Source organism: Neovison vison, chromosome 7 (genome assembly GCF_020171115.1).
Source record: "Neovison vison isolate M4711 chromosome 7, ASM_NN_V1, whole genome shotgun sequence".
Lineage (NCBI taxonomy): Eukaryota > Metazoa > Chordata > Mammalia > Carnivora > Mustelidae > Neogale > Neogale vison.
Window position 1 is genome coordinate 165555445 of NC_058097.1, and position 25334 is coordinate 165580778.

Here is a 25334-nt window from a genome sequence, read left to right on the forward strand (position 1 = left end):
GACTCATCTTTACATACCTGTATAATCTCCTTCTCTTTACCTTTTAAGTGAAAATAACTGGATAGCAAAAAAACAAATTTCAAATGGGCCAAAATTTAATTTGCCTATTAGGATATCGAAGTTCCACTTATTTAAAAGCTGTGACATACTTGGTTACATAACCGTAGAAGACAACTCTTAAGGCTCTGTTTCTGGTTATCTAATCTTAGAAACTGGAACGAAAAAGATAAAGCAAGTTTTGGAACACGTGACAGAACTTTGTCACACAGAAAACAGTACTTCTTCCTTTGGAAAAAAAGACAAATTAGGGCTATAGCACCTGTAAGGTTCCAAATGCTTTGGGGATCAAAAATATGTTAGGAATCTCTCTCTCTGCCACCTCTCTGCCTACTTGTGATCTCTGTCAAATAAATAAAATCTTAAAAAAAAAAAAAAAGTGGAAGGGGGGGGCGCCTGGGTGTCTCAGTGGGTTAAGCCTCTGCCTTCGGCTCGGTTCATGATCCCAGGGTCCTGGGATTGAGCCCCGCATCAGGCTCTCTGCTCAGCAGGGAGCCTGCTTCCCTCTCTCTCTCTGCCTGCCTCTCCATCTACTTGTGATTTCTCTCTGTCAAATAAATAAATAAAATCTTTAGGGGAAAAAAAAAAAAAGAAAGAGTCACTCTCTGTCCCTGCCCCCTTTCATCCTCTCTTTCTCTCTCAAAAAAAAAAACAAAAAAAGAGAAGAATCTTATCTTTATTAATAGCCTAGTATTAATGCTTAATTTAAGTGCATCATACAGGTGAATTACAGAGTACTGTAATAGACAATGTGCATATTACTGAAGTCAGCTCACAAAAGCCACCCTTAATAACGTATCAAGTTGAATCAGGCTACTATATGTACTACACACAAAACAAGTCTCCTCAAAATTAATAGCTTGGGCTCTAGATCAGTCCCCAAAGAAATATAGTAGATAAAATTGTGTCATTCAACTGAAATTCTATAAGACAGTATCTTATATCTCACCCACATACACAAGGAACTGGACTGTTTCTTACCTTTGCTTGTTTAGAAGTGTTAAGTTTGATGGCAGAAACTTTCCCCATATGATCACCTACAAAAACTCTAAGAATAGCTGTGTCCCAACAGAGAGCTGTAACTTTTCGGCCTTTGTGCTCTGAAGACACATAAATTCGTTCTGGTTTCCCACGACGCTCCTGATTTAATTCCCAAACAACTACGAGACCTTGACTGCAAGAAAATGAATCACAGAAGCAGACAATGGTGAAAAAGGTGCAATTTCTTTGTATCATAGTACCAATTATATAAAATATACATGCAAACTCCTGCTCTTCAAAAAAGAGGAAGTAGAAAGTCAAGGTACTAATTTCCTTGCTTTAATCCACCAATCCAGTACAAGAGAACTTAGATGTTCTAAATTATCTCAGTTACCTTACTCTTTTAAGGTCACTGAAATGTTGTTGCCACATACTGACATTTTCCATAACCCACAGTGACCAACTGTCTGTCCTGGTTTGCTAGAAACTGAAAGATTTCCTTAGGACACAAGACTTTCAGTGTTAAAACTCGGACAGTCATAGGCAAACCAGGATGGCTGGCTACACTAACAAACACAAAACTACATCTGTCAATTTAAACTCTATTTAGAGGGCCTTCTGGGTGGCTCAATCAGTTAAGTGTCTGACTCTTGATTTGGGCTCAGGTCATGGTCTCAGGGTCATAGATGGAGCCCCTGCATGGCATTAAGCTCCAAACTCAGCAGAGAGCCTGCTTAGGATTCTCTCTCTCTCTCTGTTGGCTTGAGTGCTCACTCTCAATAAAATATAAAATACAAAATGTAAAATACACAATGTAAAATTAAATTAAATGTATTTAGAAAAGATCACATTATTTTAAAGCAGTTTCTCACCTGGTAGCTACAGCAACATAATCATCATCGTGTAAACAACAGGCAACCTGAGAAATTGCACCTTCCTATAACACAAAAGGAAGAACACTAGGCTTCTTAATAAGGTTAATTTTTTACTTTTAAATCTCAAGATTTACACTCCTCTTTGACTCCAAATGATTATTCATAACAGAGAAACTGGAACTTACAAAAGATATTCCAAATGGTATGACAGGACTACCCTTAATCTTACCCTGTGTGAAAGAAAGAGCCTGTGCTTCCAGCCTTCCTTCTGAATGAGATTGAGTCCTCCTCCTGAACTGCCCAAAGCCAACCATTTCCGAGAAACAGCTATGCTCGTGCACTAAAAACATGTAAACAGACAAGCAAGAGATCATCAAAGTCACATAACCAAATTAACTGCAGGAAACAAATACGAAGGATCTGTGTAGCAGGTTCCTCCCCCCACCCTACTCCCTGCCCAGCTAGACACCACATAATGCCAATTACCCTTTCATTCTAGTATAGTGAAACATAGAGAACATTTTGGTTTTAAATGTTTAACTGAATCTCAAAATGACTGAATAGGCTCAATTGTACAAATGAGTAATTTTCTCTTAGCAAAATCCAGTTATAAGACCATTTATCTTTTGCTTAATTTGGCTAGGTCATTCCAATGCTGACCACAAAGATGAAAGATAAGTAAGTCTCCAGGGGATAAAGCAAATGCTATAACCATTTACTCAATGTGAATCATTTCTAGTCTACATAATTAGCTCTCAAACTACCCATAGCTTTTAGTACAAGTAGGCCTGTGGAGGACACAGATGCAGGTCAATTATGTCTTCCCCAGCCCTCAGCTTAATGATCCCTTTCCTTATCCACCAGAGAAAATAGTGGTCATACTGTACCCAATAATACCCTGTGACAAAATTTGCTGCTTGCCTTATGAACAGACACTCCCAAATCTCTCAACCTTGCTTTCCACCACAGAAGCTGGAAAATCTAAATATGCATTTACCCAAGCTGTCTTTTTTTTTTTTTTTTAAAGATTTTATTTATTTATTTGAGAGAGAGCAAGCGAGAGCACAGACAGGCAGAGGGAGAGAGAGAAGCAGGGAGCCCGACGTGGAGCTCAAACCCAGACCCTGAGATCAGGACCCCAGCTAAAGGCAGATGCTTAACGGACTGAGCCACCCAGGTGCCCCATTACCCAGTCTCTCTTGAAGCTAGGGGGAGGTATGTGACTAAAATCCAGCCTGCTAGGGTTTCTTAGAAAGGTATACCTTACTAGGTAAAAGATAGAGTGAAGAAAACAAAGCCTTCAGGAAACAATGGATAATGATACAATCATAGTAGGGAATTTGAATACCCATTCCCATTAATGGACAAATCATCCAAACAGAAAATCAACAAGAAAACAGAGGCTTTGAAAGACACACTGGACCAGATGACTTTAACATGCTCAGAACAGTCCACCCTAAAACAACAGGATACACACTGTGCACATGGTACAGTCTCCAGAGCAGATCACACATTAGGCCACAAAACAAGTCTCAACAAATTAAAACAAAATCAAAGTCCTACCATGCACCTCTTCTGACCACAATACTATGAAATTAGAAATCTCGTTGTGGTCAGAAGAGGTGCATGGTAGGACTTTGATTTTGTTTTAATTTGTTGAGACTTGTTTTGTGGCCTAATGTGTGATCTGCTCTGGAGACTGTGGGCGCCTGGGTGGCTCAGTGGGTTGGGCCGCTGCCTTCGGCTCGGGTCGTGATCCCAGGGTCCTGGGATCGAGTCCCGCGTTGGGCTCTCTGCTCAGTGGGGAGCCTGCTTCCCTCTCTCTCTCTCTGCCTGCCTCTCTGTCTACTTGTGATCTCTGTCTGTCAAATAAACAAATAAAATCTTTAAAAAAAAAAAAAAAGATATCGAACACAAGAAAAATATTGGAAAGACTACAAATACGTGGAGATTAAATAATATGCTACTAATCAATGAATGGATCAACCAAGAAATCAAAGAAGATAAAAAATTACACGGAAGCAAATAAAAATGAAAACAACAGTCCAAGGGGTAGCTGGGTGGCTCAGACGTTAAGCATCTGCCTTCGATTCAGGTCATGATCCCAGAGTCCTGGAATCAAGCTGGCATTGGGCTCCCTGCTCAGCAGGAAGCCTGCTTCTCCCTTTCCCATTCCCCAACTTGTGTTCCCTCTCTCGCTGTGTCTCTCTGTCAAATAAATAAAATCTTTTAAAAAAAGAGAGAGAGAAGAAAAGAAAACAACAGTCCAAAATCTTTGGTATACAACAAAAGTAGTTCTAAGAGGGAAGTTTATAGCAATATAGGCCTACATCAAGAAGCAAGAAAAATCTCAAACAACCTAACTGCACACCTAAAAGAGCTAGAAAAAGAAGGATAAAACCCAAACCAAGCAAAAGGAAGGAAATAATAAAGATTAGGGCAGAAGAAAATGACATAGGAACTAAAAAAATACAATAGATCAGTGAAACCAGGAGCTGGTTCTCTGAAAAGATCAACAAAATAGATAAACATACAGCCAGACTCACTTAAAACAAACAAACAAACAAAAACAGAGAGAGGACCCAAATAAAGGAAATCACTAATCCAAGAGGAGAAGTAACATCACAGAAATAAATTATAACAGAGTATTTATGAAAACCTATATGCCAACACACTGAACAACTTAAAAGAAATGGGTAAGTTCCTAGAGATATAATCTCCCAAAACTAAACCAGGAAAAAAAATAGAAAATTTGAACAGACAAATTAACAGCAATGAAAACTGAAACAGTAATCAAAACACTCCCAACAAACAGAGGTCCAGGGCGAGATGCCTTTACATCTTTAAATGTGAAACACTTAAAGAAGAGTTATGGGCGCCTGGGTGGCTCAGTGGGTTAAGCCGCTGCCTTCAGCTCAGGTCATGATCTCGGGGTCCTGGGATCGAGTCCCACATCAAGGTTCTCTGCTCAGCGGGAAGCCTGTTCCCACACACCCCCCCGCCTGCCTCTCTGCCTACTTGTGATCTCTGCCTGTCAAATAAATAAATAAAATCTTTAAAAAAAAAAAAAGAAGAAGAAGAAGAAGAAGAAGAGTTACGACAAGGGTGCCTGAGTGGCTCAGTCGGTTAAGCACCTGCCTTCAGCTTGGGTTGTGATCTTGAGGTCCCAGGACTGAGCCACACATCGGGCTCTCTGCTCAGCGGGGAGTCTGCTTCTCCCTCTCCCTCTGTGCATGTTCTCTTTCTCTCTCTCAAATAAATAAATAAAATCTTTTTAAAAAAAATTTAAAAACCCTAATTCAGAGGGATACACCACCCTATATTTACTGGAGCATTATCACAACAGCCAAACTATGGAAGCAGCCCAAGTGTCCATCGACAGATGAATGAATAAAGACGCGGTATATATCTACAACGGAGTATTATTCAGCCATAGGAAAAGAATGAAATCTTGCCATTTGCACTAACATGGATGGAGCTAGAGGATATAATGCTAAATGAAGTAAATCAGAGAAAGATAAAATGCCATATGATCTCACTCACATGGAATTAAGAAGCAAAACAAGCAAGCAAAGGAAAAAAGAAAAAAGAGCTAGAGAAACAAACCAAGAAACAGACTCTCTCTCTCTCTCTCTCTTTTTTTTTTTACAGGTGGGGGAGGGGAGCAGGGGGAAAGGGAGAGAAAACATCCCAAGCAGGCTCTACGTTCAGCATGGAGCCCAGTGGGAACCTGGATCCCACAACTCTGAAATCATGACCTGAGCCGAAACTGAGAGTGGGACGTTTAACCAACTGAGCCACCCAGGTACCCCAAGAAAGACAATCTTAATGAGAGAGAACAAACTGATGGTTACCAGGGGGGAGCTGGGTGGGCGAATGGGGAAAATAGGAAATGAAGATTAAAAGTACACTCATCATGGGGCACCTGGGCGGCTCAGTCAGTTAAGAGTCTGCGTTTGGCTCCGGTCGTGATCTCAGGGTCCTGGGATCTCAGGGTCATGATCTCAGGGTCCTGGTCCCCCTGCTCAATGGGGAGCCTGCTTCTCCCTCTCTCCCCTGCTCCTGCGCTATCTCTCACTATCTTTCCCTCTCTCAAATAAATAAAATCTTAAAAAAAAAAAAAACAGTGGGTTAAAGCTCAGTGGGCTAAAGCCTCTGCCTTCGGCTCAGGTCATGATCTTAGGGTCCTGGGATGGAGCCCGCATCCGGCTCTCTGCTCAGCGGCAAGCCTGCTTCCTCCTCTCTCTCTCTGCCTGCCTCTCTGCTTGCTTGTGATCTCTCTGTTAAATAAATAAATAAAATCTTAAAAAAAAAAAAAAACTGCTTTAAAAAAAGTATACTTACCATAATGGAAAAAATAGTAATAAAATTTAAAAATAAAAAATCTATAATAAATTGGGGTGGCGGGGGGTGGGGGGGAGCCTTTGCCCATGGCCCCATCTTTCCTGCTTGAGATGCTAATGGAAACATCAAGACTAGAGCCTAGACACCTATCTTACAACTGTGACTAAAAACCAATATATGGATGATAGTGGAACAGGAAAGATGGGAGAGCCCGGTACCTCAGTGATATCCTTGGGCCACTACACTAAACGCAGAAACACTAACTTCCAACAGCGTTATAAACACCCTTATTGGTTAAGCCATGCTATACCAAGTAGGACATCCTATAACTTGTGGTTAAAAAAGTCTAACTGAAATCAACCCTCACAACTGCTGCTCATCAACTTTGCCTATTATGCTGTATTCTTTTGCTTAGAGCTGAGAAAGTAATTGGATGGGGGAGCATAAGTATAAAAATGAAATTACTTAGGAAATGATTATGAAATTTTGCTCTTCACCATGTCATTCCTGAGTTTATCAGAAGAACCCAGGGTTTGAGGGGAACACATACTTCTTCCCACAGAGCTAATAGCTTCTGCTCTGTTTCCTAAAATGGAGAGTACATCAAATTCCTTTTATTGGAATGAGCTTAGTACAACTGCAATGGTTCACATTGCTTAAAATGCAACAGGGTATACTCTATACTATTTTACTTTCAATCAAATACATTATTTTCTGAGGGAAAAAAATAAGATTATCGTGAAGGAAAAAAAATTCAGCAATCAATATCATGGTTTTCAAGGATGGGAAAGAATTCAAATGATAGCTCCAAAAGTAAATCTAGAAAGAGCTACGGGGGCACCTGGGTGTCTCAGTCGGTTAAGCATCTGCCTTTGGCTCAGTTCATGGTCCCAGGGTCCTGGGACTGAGCCGAGCATCAGGCTCCCTGCTCAGTGGGGAGTCTGCTTCACCCCCTCCCTCTGCCTCAGCCCCAGCTTGTGCTCACGCACATGCACACATGCTCTCTCGCAAATAAATAAAATCTAATAAAAAAAAAAAAAGAGGGGGGCACCTGGGTGGCTCAGTGGGTTAAAACCTCTGCCTTCGGCTCGGGTCATGATCCCAGGGTCCTGGGATTGAGCCCCACATCGGGCTCTCTGCTCCAAGGGGAGCCTGCTTTCCCCTCTCTCTCTGCCTGCCTCACTGCCTGCTTGTGATCTCTGTCAAATAAATAAATAAAGTCTTTTAAAAAAATAGGTATTAAAAAAAAAAAGAGCTAAGAACATGATACTTGTATGTAAGATATTACTAGCATAGGGAAGAATACCCAAGATTCCAGTAAACATAAAAAACTAGAGGGCAGAACACACAAAATATATGAATATGAACATGAAATTGATAAAAGGATCAAGAAATTCACCTTTAGACGACTGGAGTCCAGCCTCAGGGCTGAAAGTAATGGATCCAGAGATTCAAACTCTGCAAGAACATGGCTGTAGGACTCTGGTATCACTGGCACAAAAGCCATTTAGCTGGAAAGTTGAGACCACCTTGAGTGCCAGGAAAAGTACTCCTGATTAAAACCTGCAAAAATAAAATTTAAGAAGCTCTTTGCTCAGTCAGCATATATTTAATGGATATAGGGAGAACAAAGAGAATCATGAGAAAGGGAGAAAGGGACAAGGATCGCTACTCTGGAGGTACTTAGCACCTAAGTGGAAAGAAAGCACATAGATAATATTATATGGAACCATCACCTTGTACTGTATCATTGCCTGATTTTGAAACTCCCAGATAATCAAGTCCAGAATGTCAAGGTCCTCCCTAATCCTACCCCACTCTGTTTATCTCACAGTGTGAGTAGGTAGGATAGGCAATGTCGGATTTAAGATGGAAACTGGTCAAGCTCCTCTTTGGTAAAATAGCAACCTCGGTTGTACTTTGAAGCTGTAAGTCTTCTGCCTTTCAAAGTCTATCATTAAAAGGCAATGTTCTCTAAAGGCTTCAAACTATAAACCCTATCAGCAAACTCAATAGTTACCAGCCAACAATTTGGCTTCAAAGAGTGCTTCAAAGAAAGAGACTTCTGGAACTCTTCTCCAAACCATCAGGGGCTCAGTAAGTATCTGCTGAATGAACGAATGCATCTACTAAGTGGGAAGTAAGGTGCAGGGAATTAAAAACTCAAAGAAAAGAGCTTTAAACAAGAGAACTAATACAAATGAATAGGAATAAGAATACAAAACAGCAAATTCTAAATACCCAATGAAGACACTGTAAACTAATGCAAGAGTTTACCTGTTCTGCAGGACGCCTGAGTGGCTCAGTTGGTTAGGCAGCTGCCTTCAGCTCAGGTCATGATCCCAGCCTCCTGGGATTGAGTCCCACATTGGGCTCCTTGCTCAGCAGGGAGCCTGCTTCTCCCTCTGCCTCTGCCTGTCACTCTATCTGCCTGTGCTCACTCTCTCTGTCAAATAAATAAATAAAATCTTTAAAAAAAAAAAAAAGAGTTTACCTGTTCTGCAACTCTCAAATGTGTATTTTTGTTAAACTGCACCAACTTCCAAAAAAGAAGTAAAATTCAAGAAAATTCTTACCCATTAATTTTAACTTTCCTAAGTCTTTTGTAACATGCCAAATTAAGAAAAGCAAACAGTACAGAAAAATTTAGAAACAACCATTTATTTTTGTTTTTAAATTACTTATACTTTTAAATTTTTTTCCCCCAGAACCACATGTATTTACTCACTCACTTATTGATCAAATATGTATATAGTGTCACCAGCTAGACCCTAGGACCTGACCTTTACTTCTCACTGGCTTTTTCCCCCACTGACCTTTGTCCCACATTTTTCCTTAAGCTCTGCTTTCTAGCTTATCTCTTAACTCATGCAAAAAACTCCAGGGGCCTAACATCCCGTGATGGAAAGAAACTGAAACTACCCCTCAAGCAGTAACCGTTGCCCGGACAGGAGCTCCACCCGCTCAGGCAGTCCGGACCAGTTTGAGCTTAACCCAGCAATCAGGCCTTTTCAGAGCAACCATGCAGTGACCCAGGGAGTAACCCACAGTCACCTTTACCTCAGTAGAACACTAAAATCTCCACACACGGAGGAGCACAAGCCTGCTTTACGTTTAACATACAACGTATGCATAAGCATATTTCCTTAAGGAGCATGCACGACCTTATGCCAGTCTCTACATACTACAAGGCTCCCCTCTCTATATATTCGTCCTAACCCTAAGTAAAAGAAACCCATTCATCCTTGCTTGGGGAGTCACAGTTTGGAAGTTATTCCCCATGATCTCCCTATTTGCTGCAAGTAAAGTCTCCTTTGTGCAACAACTCTACCTCATGTAGTTTCTACCTGTGACTCACAGGAGCGAACTCAAAGTTTGTTAGGTTACAACAGCACCCACCTGTGCACTGTTCTAGGTCCAGGAGACAAAATAAATCCTAACTTTCATGGAGCATCCTTCCCAGTGGCAAAACACACATAAATGATTTTTTTTTATTATATAGACATAATACAGTCTTATTTCCTATTTGTTAAAATGTTCCTAACACAGCTTGATCTCTGCGAGGCGAATAGTAGTTCAAAAAAAAATAACAAATCTTGAGTAGTCCCATATGCAAAATATTTGAGAATTCCAGGGTGTGTGGCTGGCTCAGCCAGTGCAGTATGTGACTCCTGATCTCAGGGCTGTGAGTTCGAACCTTGCTCTGAGTGTAGAGATTAACTAAAAATAAATTCTTCAGACTGTATGGGTGGCTCAGTCAGTTAAGGGTGTGCTTTCAGCTCAGGTCAGGATCCTGGAGTCCTGGGATCAAACCCTATGTTATGCTCACCAGGGAGTCTGCTTCTCCTTCTCCCTCTGCCCCTCCCTCCTCTCTCAATAAATAAATAAATTTTTTGCACACTCTCTCAAATCAATCAATAAACTCTTTTTAAAAATAAATAAATACAATCTTTATGCTTCCCCCACAAAATTGAGAATTCCTGACCTGTGAAAAATCTCTCATTCTTTTTACTCATTCATTTTATTGACTTCTTGGTGAATATGAGGCACAATGGTGGGAACAAAACAAATAATTCCAGGAATCAGTCACTTTATAAATAGGGACATACCCCTCAAAAGGGAGAGAGAAGCAAAGTGCTATGTTGGAATTAAGAGGCAGAGGAACCACAAAGTAATCATAGAAAACTTCCTAAGGGAATAGCACTGGAGCTGAGCAGAATTTTATCAGAAGGAAAAGGAAAACGGCAACAATAAGCAAAAATATAGAAGATACATTTGGAGATACATTTAGTCTTTGGTTGAAACACAGGATACAAATGGAGTAATGAAAGATAAAAACAGAAGAGTAATTCAGCACAAGGTATGAAATGCTTTTGACTTTCAAACAAAGGAACCTGAAGAAATTTTGAGAGGCAACAGAAAGGAACTGAAGGATTTGGTGTTAGGCAATCACAATTTCTGTGAAGTGTTGTGGGCACACACTAGAAAACAAAAGACTTGAGAAAAATGTTGAGTGGTAAGGAAGTAAAGATAAGGCCTTCCAATTATTCAAGAAATCTGGTGGAAAAGAAAACTTTTCTTGACTTTTTTTTAAAAGACTTTTTAAAGATTTTTAAAGACTAATTTGCTGCTCTTCAAGCAGAGTCCCTGCTGAGTGAGGAGCCAGTAGAGGTGGGGCACGAGCCCAAACCCCTGAAGTTATGACCTGAGCTGAAATCAAGATTCCAACATATAACCAACGGAGCCACCCAGGCACCCCAACCTCTCTTTACTTTCTGAGCAGGAAAGACTCAAACGATTTGTAAGTAGTAGCTTAGAGTCTTTGGAATGAGAAGTACTGAAGATACAAGAAAAAAACAAAACCGTAATATAAAATCCTAAAGAAGATAGACAGGACTGACATCAGGCCCACAGTATCTATCTCTTCTGTTTGTTATCCTAAGCTCTGAGGTAGATAAGCCATTTGGCCTTGATCTCAGTGTCCTACAAGTTGTAATTTAATAAGGTAAAAAAGAACCTAGTAAGTTCCTGTTTTTCTAAAAAAAAAAAAAAAAGATTTAATGGGAAATGAGAATGAAAAAGAAACAGTAAAAGCAATGTCAGTTCTCAAGAAAAGTTGCAGGGTGAGGGTGGTAAGCCAACTCCAAATTTATACTTCTTTGTGCTAATTTTCTCCTTTTAATATTTAAATCTTATTACTTAGAGCTTTTATTAATTATTTCTGATTGTGTCTTCTACAGTTTAAGGGATCAAATTTACTTCTTCCAAATCAACCCTTCCGTATCTGAAAAGTGTTATTAGGTCTTCTAAAAAAAATTTTTTTTTAAAGATGTTATTTATTTATGAGAGAGAGGGGTGGGGAGAGAGCGAGCACAGGCAGATAGAATGGCAGGCAGAGGCAGAGGGAGAAGCAGGCTCCCTGCTGAGCAAGGAGCCCGATGTGGGACTCGATCCCAGGACGCTGGGATCATGACCTGAGCCGAAGGCAGCTGCTTAACCAACTGAGCCACCCAGGTGTCCCTAGATCTTCTTAAAAATTTAACATTCCCAATTTTTCAATCATTTCTGGCATGACAATTTCCAAATTCCTCTATATTCTTGTCAATCTTCTACACAGGTGATAGGGTTTGCCTGAAAATATGGTACCTAGAATAGAAAATAATATTCCTTAAGTAGCTGGATAACACAGAATAAAATAGAAACAGTAACCTCCTGGATCTGGACACTAGGTTTCTATATTACAACCTAAAATACCATCTGATGTGCTTCTGAAGAGGCCATGTCACACCTTTGACTCAACTAAAACCCAAAGAAAATTTCACATAAAATGAATATAACCTTACTACCTAGTATTTATATACAATAGAACTGAGCTCAACCTGAAATTTGCTACTAATCAAACGTGACAATGAATATAAAAAGTACTCACACATTTAAATTCTCTGTAAAAACAAAAGCACGATTGTGACGATTGTTAAATATCAGTTCTGAGTACCTGGGATTCATTTTATTATCCTATCTACTTTTGTCTGTCTGTTTGTAATTTTCCATAACAAGATTTTTTTAAGAACTTTTTTTTTTTTTTACAGATTTTATTTATTTACTTGAGAGAGAGCATGAGAGCATGGGGTGGGGGGTTGTTAGAAGGAGGAGAGAATCTCAAACTGACTCAGTGCTCAACCCAATGGGGGCTCGATCCCGCCGCCCTGAGATCATGACCTGAGCCCGAATTAACAGTCAGAAGCTCAACTGAACCACCCAGGAGCCCCTTTAAGTACATACTTTCTTTTTTCAAGATTTTATTTATTTGATAGCAGGAAAGAGAGAGCAATTGGAGAGGGAGAGGGAGAAGCAGAGACTCGCTGCTAAGTGGAGAGCCGGATGTGGAGCTTGATCCTAAGTCCCTAATATCATGTCCTGAGCCACAGGAAGACGCTTAACAATCAGAGCTACCCAGGCGCCCCAAATACATACTTTTAAAAAAGAAATCTCTGCACAAATCCTCAAAGGCTCCCCTTCTTACATAATCTATTATGTCATCCTTACGTCTTTTTCCAGCCTCATCTTCTACTTTATACCATTTCCAACTATACCAAGATTATCTTTTGTCTCTTTCATTGTATAAACTTCCGAGGCCTCCATGCTTTAATAGATACTCTTTTTTGATCCTTCATCCATCTAACAAAACCCTTTCTGCAAAGCTGAATTTAAATATTACTTGTTAAGCCTGCACACCTCTAGCCTAGCAAAAATACGTAAACAAATAGACGGTGGCTATAAATGCTTACCAAAGTCACTGCAACAACCTTAAGGGTTGGCTTGCCCAAGGTTACCTGCTAAGCCAGAGCAGAGACTACAATCCAGTTCTCCTGAGTTCAAATCGAATAATCATTTTTCCATTTCCACGCATAACTTGATGATAACATAAACGAGTAGCAGGATTAAGAAAAGGTTTTTCTCATCATCCTAATACCTACTCTACCAATGGACCAGTGTTTGCTGCTCACACATCAAAAGCAAACAACAGCGTTCTCTTTCCCCCACTAGCTACGTGGAAGGAGGAGGAAGAGAGAAGGAAGCAATAAAAAAGTAAAGATACTATGCGAAGAGTAACAGGAGATTCCACCATTCCACAACAGGATCGTTCTACCCAAGAAGTAATAATCCGAGAACTCGTCAGAGAAATGGAGACTCACTCATAAATGCATCACTCATTCGGTACGCTTTGTACCCACCGCTGCACACGGTCCCTACGCACAAGAAGCTTTCTAGCGGAACCAATAACTTTCTGGCAGCGATGTCTTTAATACTATTTCCAAGTTTCTCCAGGAGAGAAGCATCGGCCACCAATTTTTCCAAAGCAAGGTTGACAGACCAGCAGCACCGCTCAGCCCCCCTTCATCTCCAGGCCGGCAGCCCCCAATTCTCAGTGAATCAGACCCTCTCTCACCGCCGACCGCCGTGACACTCACCGAGAAACTAAAAGGGGTACAGACACTCCACAGGCAACTAAGAGCGACACCTGTGAGTCTTTCTCCCCTTCCGCACTTCCAGGCCCCGGTTTACGTCATCCACAAGCGCCGAGGACGCGGGGACAACGCTATTAACGGTACTTCCTTGTCACGTGACGGGTTACGCCCCTGCTGGCGCGTGGTCCCTCCCCCTCCGGCCGCGGTCGCAATTACGCTCTCTGCGGCCTGCAGTTCACGGATTGCTGCCGGCCGAAGACGCAGCGCCAACCGGGACCAGAGGACGTTTAGGCTAAAAGGGTGAGCCAGCCAGGATCCCGGGACTTTTCACAGCTTGAGACCCGCGAAAGGAAATGAAACAGGCGGGAACCGGCGGGGGAGGGAGGAAACTAGCGGAAGGTGTCATGGCGGCCGCGCTCTGGGTCACGTGCCCGGCAGGCCCGCCTTGGTACTTCCGGTCACGTGCCCTCAGAGTCCTCGCAGCCAGCGATGGAGGCGAGACCCCCCAGTAACAGAGGCGGTGGCGACGGCGGTGGCTACTGGGTTTCAGCGTCTTCCCGGCAGCGTCTCTAAGAAGCGCAGCGGAACTCGACCCGACTCAGCCCAGTTACTTTATTCCCTGCCCAAGGCCGTAGCTTCCACCTGGTAAGTTTAGACGGAAGAATGGGGGTGGGTGGGTGGGTGAGGAGCTGACAGGCCCGGGGGCCGCAGGACGGCGTGGATTCTGTCCCTTTTCCCTGTGTCCCTGTTGCCGTCCCCACGACTCCTAAGCCTGGCATCTCGGTAGCCCTCTTATTGTCCTGAAGTGGGATATAGGCGACCCCTAATTTGCTGGCTTGTAGGAAGTCTGCCCCATTACTAAGAGCAAGGGACTCGAAGATTTATTGAAAGCCAGGATCAGACTGGCTCCGTAGAATGAAGGACGTGGAGGCCTCTTCCTGACAGAGGATCCCTTTCCGTTAGGAAATGTGCTGTTAAGTCTTTCAGTTTCTGTAGCTTTCACCGTAGTGTCCGCACACCTTTTGCTTCATCTGTCAATCCTACCGCTTCTTAAAACCTTCTTAACACGTGTGCCAATCCACTCGACCAGTTTTGGTCTGTTCCCAATCTGATTGTCTTGTAATGATAAAAAATAGAGCACCAACCCATGGAAATGTATAATTATTTTTATAAATTCCCCAATGTTCTCAGAGACAAAATTGACTCTTCAGTTGACTCTTAAACGCCCATTTTGGCGTTAAGTGGGGGGCGGGGGAGAGATATAAAGACTTACCCTTTTTGCCTATTAGAAGACCGAATTTTTTAAAACATACAAAAACTAAATGGTTTGAACTACACCTTGAAGTAAGTATTAATTCCGTGAAGGAGTGGAACAGTTTTTCCCCATGAATTCTTACTGTGAACTCCAGTATACAAAACAGCATTCCATGGTGGAATTCGATTTGGGATGGCTAAGCCCCACCCAGTCGGCTTACCCTCTTGGAAGAGTTTGAAAACCACTTAACTGAGCTTTGGTAAATGAGCCAAAATTGCCAACCCTAAAATGGATTTTTAAGTCAAAACTACAGTAAATGAGATGGAGAAGTCACACCAGAAGGGAAGATAATCTCCAATATCAGGGCTATGGCTTACAGAAGGACTGGGCTCTGGAGAGAACTTTGTACCTTTTAGTAGACCTAAATCCCTCATTTGGGAAGGAGGGAGAGAGAATTTGAGGCCATTAAACCTGGTTTTTTTGCCTTCACTCAGCTGACATTTAGCAGTGCAGCAGATTAAAAGTGTGAGTTTCTCTTAGGTGATATTATATACGTAGGGTAGTGCAAATGTAAATTAGCCATGGAAATGCAGGAAGAGCTTTTTAAAAACACTAGGAATATTGGTGCAGAGAGGAATCTGTTTAATAAACCAAATGATTGGCTTCCTGCATGGAGGCATTTATCTTCTGCCTGCTGGTTTATCTTTCCACCTTTTAGCCTTGCTTTTCTGTGCTGCTGGGGTTTTTCCCCCCTAATATCAGACTGAGCTTTCCTAGCATTTTGACCACTATTTCTACCTTCTGGATATGGCTGCTAGAGGAGTCTTGTGCCCTTCCTCTTTTCTCTCTTAGCCTGTCTTCAGTGTGGCAGTATCAGGCATCCAACTAATAAGTAATATCTCTCCCTTCCCCACTTTGATTACCAACTGATTGCTGTCTCAATTTTGATGTTGTACTCTTGTCGGCATGCAGTATTTATTAGTGAATATGAGCATACATTTCATTCTGTCTTGGTCTCTGTCGCATTTTCCTCCTCCTGCCTCTCCCTGCACTGCTGTAAAATGAAAAAGTGCTTGGTCTCAAAATTGCTACATCAGTTATTCCCCTTAATAGCTTCATTGTGTGTGTAACTTTCATTAAAATGGTAAATTTTGTTCGCTTTTTACATACTTCCAAGGTCTTGTTCCCTGTAATGCTGAATTGTTAAAATTTTTTTGGATTGCCTCATAGCAAGCAGCATTCCAGATCTCCATTTTGTATGCTAGCAGATACAGCAGCTCTCTCTAATATAATGCTCCTTTAGAAGCTGATATGGAGTTTATATTTCGCCTGTTGTCCTTGTTTCTGCCCCATTTATCTCTGCACATTAGAAAGAGATGTAATCTAACGGTTTCTGTTGATCAGTTTCAAATTTTTCCTATCCTGTTTCCTTATAAGCCAGTTATTGGGATCTCTGAGGAATGATACTATGATCTCTGAGTAAAGAGCTATAATGCCTCCTGGAGGTTAGCCAAGGATATATGTGTAAAGGTGTCTTATGTATCTTACTAAGCTGGTGGTTTTTTTTTTTTTTTTTAAGGTTTTATTTATTTATTTGACAGAGATCTCAAGTAGGCAGAGAGAGAGAGAGAGGAGGAAGCAGGCTCCCCAGTGAGCAGAGAGCCCGATGCGGGGCTCAATCCCAGGACCCCAGGATCATGACCTGAGCTGAAGGCAGAGGCTTTAACCCACTTTAAGCCACCCAGGCACCCCCAAGCTAGTGCTCTTTAACAAGAAGGACTTCATGTAGACATCAGAGATATTTATTGGACTCTTCATGTAGGCCGAATAGGTGGCTGGGTGCTGTACTGCAGTGATTATATGCATCCTCTTCCCTTTATGAAGCTTGTAGTCTGTCAGGGGAGACAAGCATTAAAAGAATTATTTTAGAAATTAATTATAGTTGGGATAAGTGCTATCAAGAGAACAGAAAGTCTTGTCTAGTAATTTTTTTTTTTTTTAAGATTTTATTTATTTATTGAGAGAGAGAGAGACAGTGAGAGAGAGCACGAGCGAGGAGAAGGTCAGAGAGCGAAGCAGACTCCCCATGGAGCTGGGAGCCCGATGCGGGACTCGATCCCGGGACTCCAGGATCACGCCCTGAGCCGAAGGCAGTCGTCCAACCAACTGAGCCACCCAGGCGTCCCTTGTCTAGTAATTTTTAAACTTAGTACTCTAACTACCAAAAAAATGATTAAAAGCCAGTTGATAAGGAAGGAGGAGTATGTGCAAAGACTCAGCAAGGCATGTACATTTAACTTCAAGCAAATATTTAACTGCAAATGAATTAATCCCTTTACTGGAGGATCTTGCTATTTAAAGTAGTCTTGTGGCAGATAATTTCATAAAGTAAATAATCTTTTAAGTAGGGGCACCTGGGTGGCTCATTTGATTGAATGTCCAAGTCTTGGTTTCAGCCCAGGTCATGATCTCCATCTGGATCCTGGGATCAAGACCCGCTCTGTGCTCAGTGAAGAGTTTGCTCATCCCTGTCCTTCCCCTTCTACCACTGTGCCCCGCCTCCTAACTCCCCCACCACTGCACGATCTCACTCTAATAAATAAAGATAAAATCTTTAAAGTCAGGGAGAGAGGGAGAGAGCACAAGCAGGCAGAGTGGCAGGTAGAGGCAGAGAAAGAAGCAGGCTACCTGCTGAGCAGGGAGCCAGATGCGGGACTTGATCCCAGGGTCCTGGGATCATGACCTGAGCTGAAGGGAGAGGTTTAACTGACTGAAACACCCAGGTGTCTTTAAAAAAATAATCTCTTAAGTAAAGCTAGATCTTCAAGCTGATTTGTTGAGATGGAGCTAACCAATATTTTTCATAAATAATATATTCTGTGGCTCTTACAGAGGTTTACTGGGAAGAAGTTTTTGCTTCTCTCCAGAAGAAAAGGAGCCATCTTCAAGAAAAATCTGGAAATCACAGAAGACATTATAGGATATCCCCACCAGTTTTATTAAACTTTCTAAAACTGGTCTTGTGCAATTAACAGAGGTGCTCCAAATGAACAAGGAAATTTGCCAAGCAAGTTAACTGTGAGACAATTGGCTAGTCATCCCAATGTTGAGTTACTTAACGCTCATTTATTTTGAATGTTTTCCCAAATGTATTTTATTTTATTTGTTTTTTAAAAAGATTTTATTTATTTATTTGATAGAGATCACAAGTAGGCAGAGAGGCAGCAGGGAGAGAGGGAGAAGCAGGCTCCCCGCTGAGCAGAGAGCCCAATGCAGGGCTCAATCCCAGGACCCCGAGATCATGACTTGAGCCAAAGGCAGAGGCTTTAACTCACTGAGCCACCCTGGCACCCCACCAAATGTATTTTAATATGAATGGTTTTACATGCTAGTGATTGACTCTAATGGTTCTCTCCATCCCCTGATTTATTCTCCATTTTACAGTTTCTCTGTCTTCATTCAGATTTTCTTTCTTTTTTTTTTTTTAAGATTTTTTTTTTAATTTATTTATTTGACAGAGAGAAATCACAAGTAGATGGAGAGGCAGGCAGAGAGAGAGAGGGAAGCAGGCTCCCTGCTGAGCAGAGAGCCCGATGCGGGACTCGATCCCAGGACCCTGAGATCATGACCTGAGCCGAAGGCAGTGGCTTAACCCACTGAGCCACCCAGGCGCCCCTCATCTTTTCTTTCTTACCTTCTTGTCTCAGAAAAGTTTTTTCTGTTCTCTTCCAAAGCTAGCACTTTTTATCTGTGCCTATAACCTGTTAATTGGAGACTTGCACTATCAGCTAGCTGTCCTTACTCACTGCTTTTTTTCCATATGTGGACATACTTAAAATTGTCTTACAATTGTCTGCTTTCCCCTGTCCATAAAGTTTCCCCTCCTAGCTTTCAGATTTTGATTCATGTTTCTTAAAATGTGGTTTGTATAGTATACAGTGTAACTTCTGATAGTACAGACTTTTTAAACTTATTATGAATTGTATTGTAATAAATATAAAAATTAATATTAAAGTATTAAATAGTTCCATGAATGTTATAAAATTTTCTTTATACATTAAGTTTTTAAAGTAAATAAGAAACAATTGATATGTATTACAGAAATATTCAAAATAACCATTGTTTTCTTACACTAACGCTACTAACACTTTCCCATGTTACCTTATAAACCTCTGGTTTGATAGGAAATAAACTCTTGGAAAGACTTTCTTAAAAACTATTTTTCTCATTATAAAATATGTATTTATTATAGGGGCACCTGGGCGGCTCAGTGGGTTAAAGTCTCTGCCTTCAGCTCGGGTCATGATCCCATGTCCTGGGCTCTCTGCTCTGTGGGGAGCCTGCTTCCCCCTCTCTCTCTGCCTGCCTCTCTGCCTACTAGTGATCTCTGTCAGTAAATAAATAAAATCTTTGAAAAAGAAAAAAAAATGTATTATTATAGATAATCCAGAAAACGAAAAGAACATTCAAGTCGTCTGTAATTCCATCACCAGTAGGTAACCACTATGAAGTTGGGTGTATATTCCTCCAGTTACATATATTTGCAGAATAGCATGGTGGAACTCCAAGGTCAGGCTGACCCAGATTCAAACCTGCTACTTCCTTGATGCATTGGGAAAGCATCTTGATTTTTTTTAGACCCAGTTTCCTTTATCTGCAGAATAGAACTAATAATAGAACCTACCTCAGGATTGTTAACTGGGGACTGAATGAGATAATACCTATAAAGAACTTAGCCCAGTGCCTGGCACATGTTAGTAAGCATTGAGTACTTTTTTTTTCTTTTAATGTAAGCTCTGCACCTAGCGTGGGACTCGAACTCATGATTTATTTAAGACGCAACTCATGATTAACATAGGTATAAGAAAGAACAAACTACTGATACATGAAGTAATGTAGTGCATTTCAAAAAACAGGTTAGGTGAAAGGTCAGAGACAGTACATGGTGCATGGTTCCATTTATATGAAAACTTAGAAGAGACAGAAACTAACCTGTGGTGATAGAAATCAGAAAATGGTTGTTGGAGGGTGAAAGAAAGAGAATTGAATGGAAAGGAACATGAGAGAATTTGGGGGGCTGGCAGAAATGTTCTCTGTCTTGTTTTGAGTAAAGGTACATGCATGTTTACAATTGTTGAAATACATCAAACAGACCACCTAAAATGCACACATTTTGGTGATTTGATAATTATACCTGATATTTTTAAAATAAATTTTTTATTTTTTTATTAACATATAATGTATTATTTTCCCCAGGGGTACAGGTCTGTGAATCACCAGGTTTATACACTTCATAGTACTCACCATAGCACATACCTTCCCCAGTGTCCATAACCCAGTCACCCTCTCCCTACCCCCCCCCCACCGGCAACCCTCAGTTTGTTTTGTGAGATTAAGAGTCTCTTATGGTTTGTCTCCCTCCCGATCCCATCTTGTTTCATTTATTCCTTTCCTACCTCCCAAACTCCTGAAGTTGCCACTTCTTCATATCAGTGAGATTATATGATAATTGTCTTTCTCTGACTGACTTATTTCGCTCAGCATAATACCCTCTAGTTCCATCCATGTTGTTCCAAATGGCAAGATTTCATTTCTTTTGATGGCTGCATAGTATTCCTGTGTGTGTGTGTGTATACCACATCTTCTTTATCCGTTCATCTGTTGACGGACATCTAGGTTCTTTCCATAGTTTGACTGTTGTGGACATTGCTGCTATAAACATTTGGGTGCACGTGCCCCCTTTGGACCACTACATTTGTGTCTTTTTTTTTTTTTTAAGATTCTATTTTTTATTTGATAGACAGAGGTCACAAGTAGGCAGAGAGCCAGGCAGAGAGAGAGGAGGAAGCAGGCTCCCCGCTGAGCAGACAGCCCGACACGGGCTCGATCCCAGGACCCTGGGATCATGACCCGAGCTGAAGGCAGAGGCTTTAACCCACTGAGCCACCCAGGTGCCCCAATTTGTATCTTTATACCTGAATTTTTTTAATCGCACTAAAAAAAATCTATGACAAACCTTTGGCAAAACCTCCTCTATGAGGAAATGGCCTCTGAGTCCTAATTCAGAACATTTTTTTTTTATCTCCCTTTAGGAACTTCACACATTCTAATTTGTATACACTGATACATATCTTACTCACTAACTGGAAGCTCTTTAAAAGCAAAAATCATGGGATACCTGGGTGGCTCAGTGGGTTAAGCCTCTGCCTTCAGCTCAGGTCATGATCTCAGGGTCCTGGGATCGAGGCCCACGTCGGGCTCTCTGCTCGAGAGTGTGCTTCCTCCTCTCTCTGCCTGCCTCTCTGCCTACTTGTGATCTCTGTCAAGTAAATAAATTTAAATCTTTAAAAAACAAAACAAAACACAGAAATCATTATTGTCACACATTCATCTTTGGATAACCCTAAACTTGTTGGATCAGAACAAATTTATTGAATGATAAGTATTCACATTGACCCTTTTTTCTTCCTATTTCTCAGGTAGAGTAGCTGGCTACTCAAAATTAAGAAAATTAACTTCAGAGAAATTAAGATTTCACTTTTCACTTGTATTTTTTATTTCTAAATTACTGCTTGAGTGAATTTTTTGATTGTAGCTACAGTTGTGGGCATAACTTGTCAGATTACTATATTATACATATGTGTGAAACTAATGTAATATCATGTGTCAACCACAATTAAAGTGTTTTTAATCCAGTCATATTTTTCATTGATCCTAAGAGGTAATGGAAGAATCAGTGATTTCCATTATTTTTTTTTTCTTTTTTTTTTTAAAGCCTGCTACTCTTCCTGATGCTTCCTTTCCCACTATGTCCCAATAGAAGTGTTCCTCAATTACTTGAATAACTAATAGCAGATTCAGTATTTCATTGTTTCTAATTGTTTTAACTTCCAGGAAAAGGGTTTCTTTAAAGTTTCACTTGTTTGCTCCATGGCAAATTTAATTTTTAGACCTAGATACGTTAATTTCTCTAAAATTGTATTTTAAGCTATCCCTGAAGAAGTAACTTTAAATTATTTCTTTGGAAATTAAAATTTAAAGTCATAACTTCACCAGAAATGACATATATGGGGCATTTGTACTATCACTTTCCCCATCCCAGCCCATGAGAGACATTGCCATCGATCATGACTTCTTTCCTGTTAAGCCCATACAGCCTTACATTCCTTTCCAGCCTCATATTCCAGATAGCTACACCCAAGCCGCTAGGATTTGGGTTGAATCTTTAAGATTCCCAGGACTGAGAAGGAAGGGTAGAGGTAGGGAGACTAAAAGCTGTTTCCTAGGTAATGAATTAGCTATATACAAGTGAATTTTCAGCCCAAGCCTGGAGAATAGTTGAAGACATTTGCTTGTTAAAAGATGGGGGAAATAGCATATGAAATGTTAAGGGTTAAAAATTTTGTTTTAAAGCACGCAGGAAGAAGCTTAGACCAGGAATCAGGAAATGTGGGTGTGCTGTCAGCTCTGAGAGTGGTTCTGGGAAGATCACACAAACCCTGTGGCACTTAGTTGTTTCAGCTGAAACAAAATTGAACTAAAGTTCAGTAGGGTTCTAATTCTAGATAGAGATTAGATAAAAGACCAGCATATCTGTAGTCAAATCATACATTTAAAACTTAGGAATATTATGGGGGAACTAAAAGTAAAATAGAAAATAGTCTGAATAGAATATGTAGAAATGGTTTAAGAACTTCCAAGTGTCATAAACTGTGTTGTGTAAATTCACACCTGTGATATCAGTGGTTAAATTTGATTTTAATGAATAATGCCATACAACTTTAACTTTCAGTCAGGGACTTTTTTCCTCCTCATTATTAGTTTAGGTTTAGATTTGGAAAGGACTCCAGAATTCAGCAGATCTAATCTTAATTGAGATGTGAAATCTTTTGTCTCAGTTAGCACTTTCTAGGCATCATGGCAACTTCATCTGAAGAAGTTTTGCTGATTGTGAAGAAGGTGCGACAGAAGAAGCAGGATGGAGCTTTATACCTCATGGCAGAAAGAATCGCTTGGGCACCTGAAGGCAAAGATAGATTTACAATCAGCCATATGTATGCAGATATTAAATGTAAGTCAGCTATACTAAGGTCTGATGGAATATTTGTTAGTCATTTTATAAAAAGATTGCTCATAGTGTCTTTGTGGGGTTTTTTATTATAGTTTCCAAAAAAACCATATTGAAGGAAATATAAAGTGGGTTCCCTGAATATATGTTATTCTGTAACCTGTGATTAATAATGGAGTTTGTATAGTTTCATGTATGTAAATCTATGTCATGTAAAGATCCCCACATGAACTTTCTTTTAGGAGTTGCATCATAGCCCACTAAATGGGTATATAGTCATATATTTCATTAATTTTCTGTTGAAGGACCGTTAGGAAGTTTCCACGATTCTTTTAATGCAAACAGTACTGCAGTAAGTTCTGTGGGCTAATATCTTTGTGAAGTTGTATGTGTGAGGTATATCGTGAGGTAGATTTACTGGTTCAGATGGTTCATGCATTTAAATGCGTTAAAATGATGGATTATGGCAGATTGCCCTTTAATAAAATTGTATCATTTAAGCAAGTTGTCTAATTAATCTTTGGTTATATGGCCACCATCTGTTGAGGAGATAGACTCACTTTTTTTTTTTTTAAACTCACTTTTTTATTGAACATATATAGGAGATATTCAGAGAGTATCCTTAGCAAATTGTGGTATCTGAACTATAACAATTAATGCAAATTCATTTATTTTTCTGGATATAAAATTCTTCCCGTAGATAAAATCCTGTGTAGATTTCAAGGAACATGACACCTCAAAAAATAGTCAACCTTACACATTGAAGGGCTCAATTTATAAAAGTTCTTTGTGTGTGAACAGTGACCCTAAGAACTTACCTCTACTTGCTGCTGGAAATGACCAAGATTTTCTCCTGTCTCCACTGAAACGACTTAGATTTTTAACTTTCAAAAGGAAATACTGTTTAAAATTCATCATAGTTAGGTACTGCCTAAGCTAGCTGGTGTTTTGTCCACTATTCTGGTAATACTACCTCCTTTCAAAATTCTGTGGAAAAGTGCCTCACCAGGTTCCTCCTAGTATTCTTACAAACTAAAATTTGTACCAGAAGAAACTCATAAATTAGGAACTGCCTCTATTAGCATTTCTCTTAAACAGGAAGCAGATCCTGTAGCTCTGCAAAACACACACTCATTGTGATACCCACAACGTACAATAAAGAATGTATACTTTTCCTGTTTCTCAACAATTTTTCTGTTATGGAGAATGAGAGCACAGACCCAAATCTACATCTGCCCCAGATCAGTTTTTGTTTTAAGTTGAATATTTGAAATAATACCCATTTCTGAAAGAATCCACTGAAAGTTACCAGTAGTAAATTACTAAGGTGAAAATCAGCAGTTAAGTAACCTAATTAAAAAACAAGGGGGCACCCGGGTGGCTCAGTCAGTTAAGCTGCCTTCAGCTCAGATCTTGATCCCGGGTCCTGGGATCAAGCCCCACACTGGGCTCCCTGCTTGGCAGGAAGTCTGCTTCTCCCTCTCTCTCTGCCTGCTGCTCCCCCTACATGTGTTCTCTCTTTTTCTCTTTCAAATAAATAAAATCTTAAACAAACAAAAAAAGCCATCTCAGAAGTATGCCTTTCAGAGGCAAAGTCTAAGATGGTGGAAGAATAAAGCAATGACTGAGAAAAGATGCCTAGAAAGGGGTGGTAGTTTTAGAGAAACAGAATAGAACACCGGAGTAGGCTGGCTGACAGTGTAAATTGCCCTGTATTGCTGGTTTTGGTTTTAAGATATTTTATTCAAACTGTTGGTCTGGAAGCTGCATTTTTATTGAAAAAGTTTGTTTAGGAGATAGGTGGTTTGGGTTGTGAGCTCTAGGGAGCTTGTTTCACACTTCCAAGAGTCCCCGATTTCATGGGACCAAGCCCCTCTATATCTCTCTCTCTCTTCCTCTGACAGAGACAAGCTCTACTATTGCCATGAGGCCCACTAGTTCAGAAGTACAGTTTCTCCATTATGTTGGTGTATTTTGACATTCCCAACCTCAGCTTATTATGAAAAGTTTCAAAGTTAAAGAAAAATTTTAAGAATGGCACAGTGCATACCTATACGATATGTCCCACTTAAGATTCCATGTGCATACACTTTGCTCAGTAATATTTTCACACCAAGAAATTTTTAATTTTTAATTAAAAAAATTTAATTTGGGTGCCTGGGTGGCTCAGTGGGTTAAGCTGCTGCCTTCGGCTCAGGTCATGATCTCAGGGTCCTGGGATCGAGTCCCGCATCGGGCTCTCTGCTCAGCAGGGAGCCTGCTTCCCTCTCTCTCTCTCTCTCTCT

The 25334-nt window shown here is 40.5% G+C and overlaps 2 protein-coding genes across 4 annotated transcripts in view; one reads left to right on the forward strand and one right to left on the reverse strand.

The window, feature by feature from the left end:
• HPS5 (HPS5 biogenesis of lysosomal organelles complex 2 subunit 2) overlaps positions 1-13863 on the reverse strand; it is a 48038-nt gene extending 34175 nt beyond the window's left edge. Inside the window, exons 1-5 of one of the 2 annotated variants that reach the window (XM_044258922.1) lie at positions 13730-13863; positions 7657-7820; positions 2143-2253; positions 1911-1975; positions 1039-1231 (exon numbers count right to left, since the gene is read on the reverse strand). In XM_044258922.1, the coding sequence (XP_044114857.1) occupies positions 1039-1231; positions 1911-1975; positions 2143-2253; positions 7657-7764 (477 nt within the window). In that variant the 5' untranslated portion in view covers positions 7765-7820; positions 13730-13863. Of the gene's footprint in view, positions 1-1038; positions 1232-1910; positions 1976-2142; positions 2254-7656; positions 7821-8534; positions 8572-13729 lie in introns of those variants that run through there. The other variant, XM_044258923.1, reaches the window with a different exon arrangement.
• Positions 13864-13910: 47 nt separating this feature from the next.
• The window catches only part of GTF2H1 (general transcription factor IIH subunit 1), a 39749-nt gene continuing 28325 nt past the window's right edge, over positions 13911-25334 (forward strand). Inside the window, exons 1-2 of one of the 2 annotated variants that reach the window (XM_044258924.1) lie at positions 13911-14371; positions 22880-23052. In XM_044258924.1, coding sequence (XP_044114859.1) covers positions 22899-23052 — 154 coding nt within the window. In that variant the 5' untranslated portion in view covers positions 13911-14371; positions 22880-22898. The remainder of the gene's footprint in view (positions 14372-22879; positions 23053-25334) is intronic. The other variant, XM_044258925.1, reaches the window with a different exon arrangement.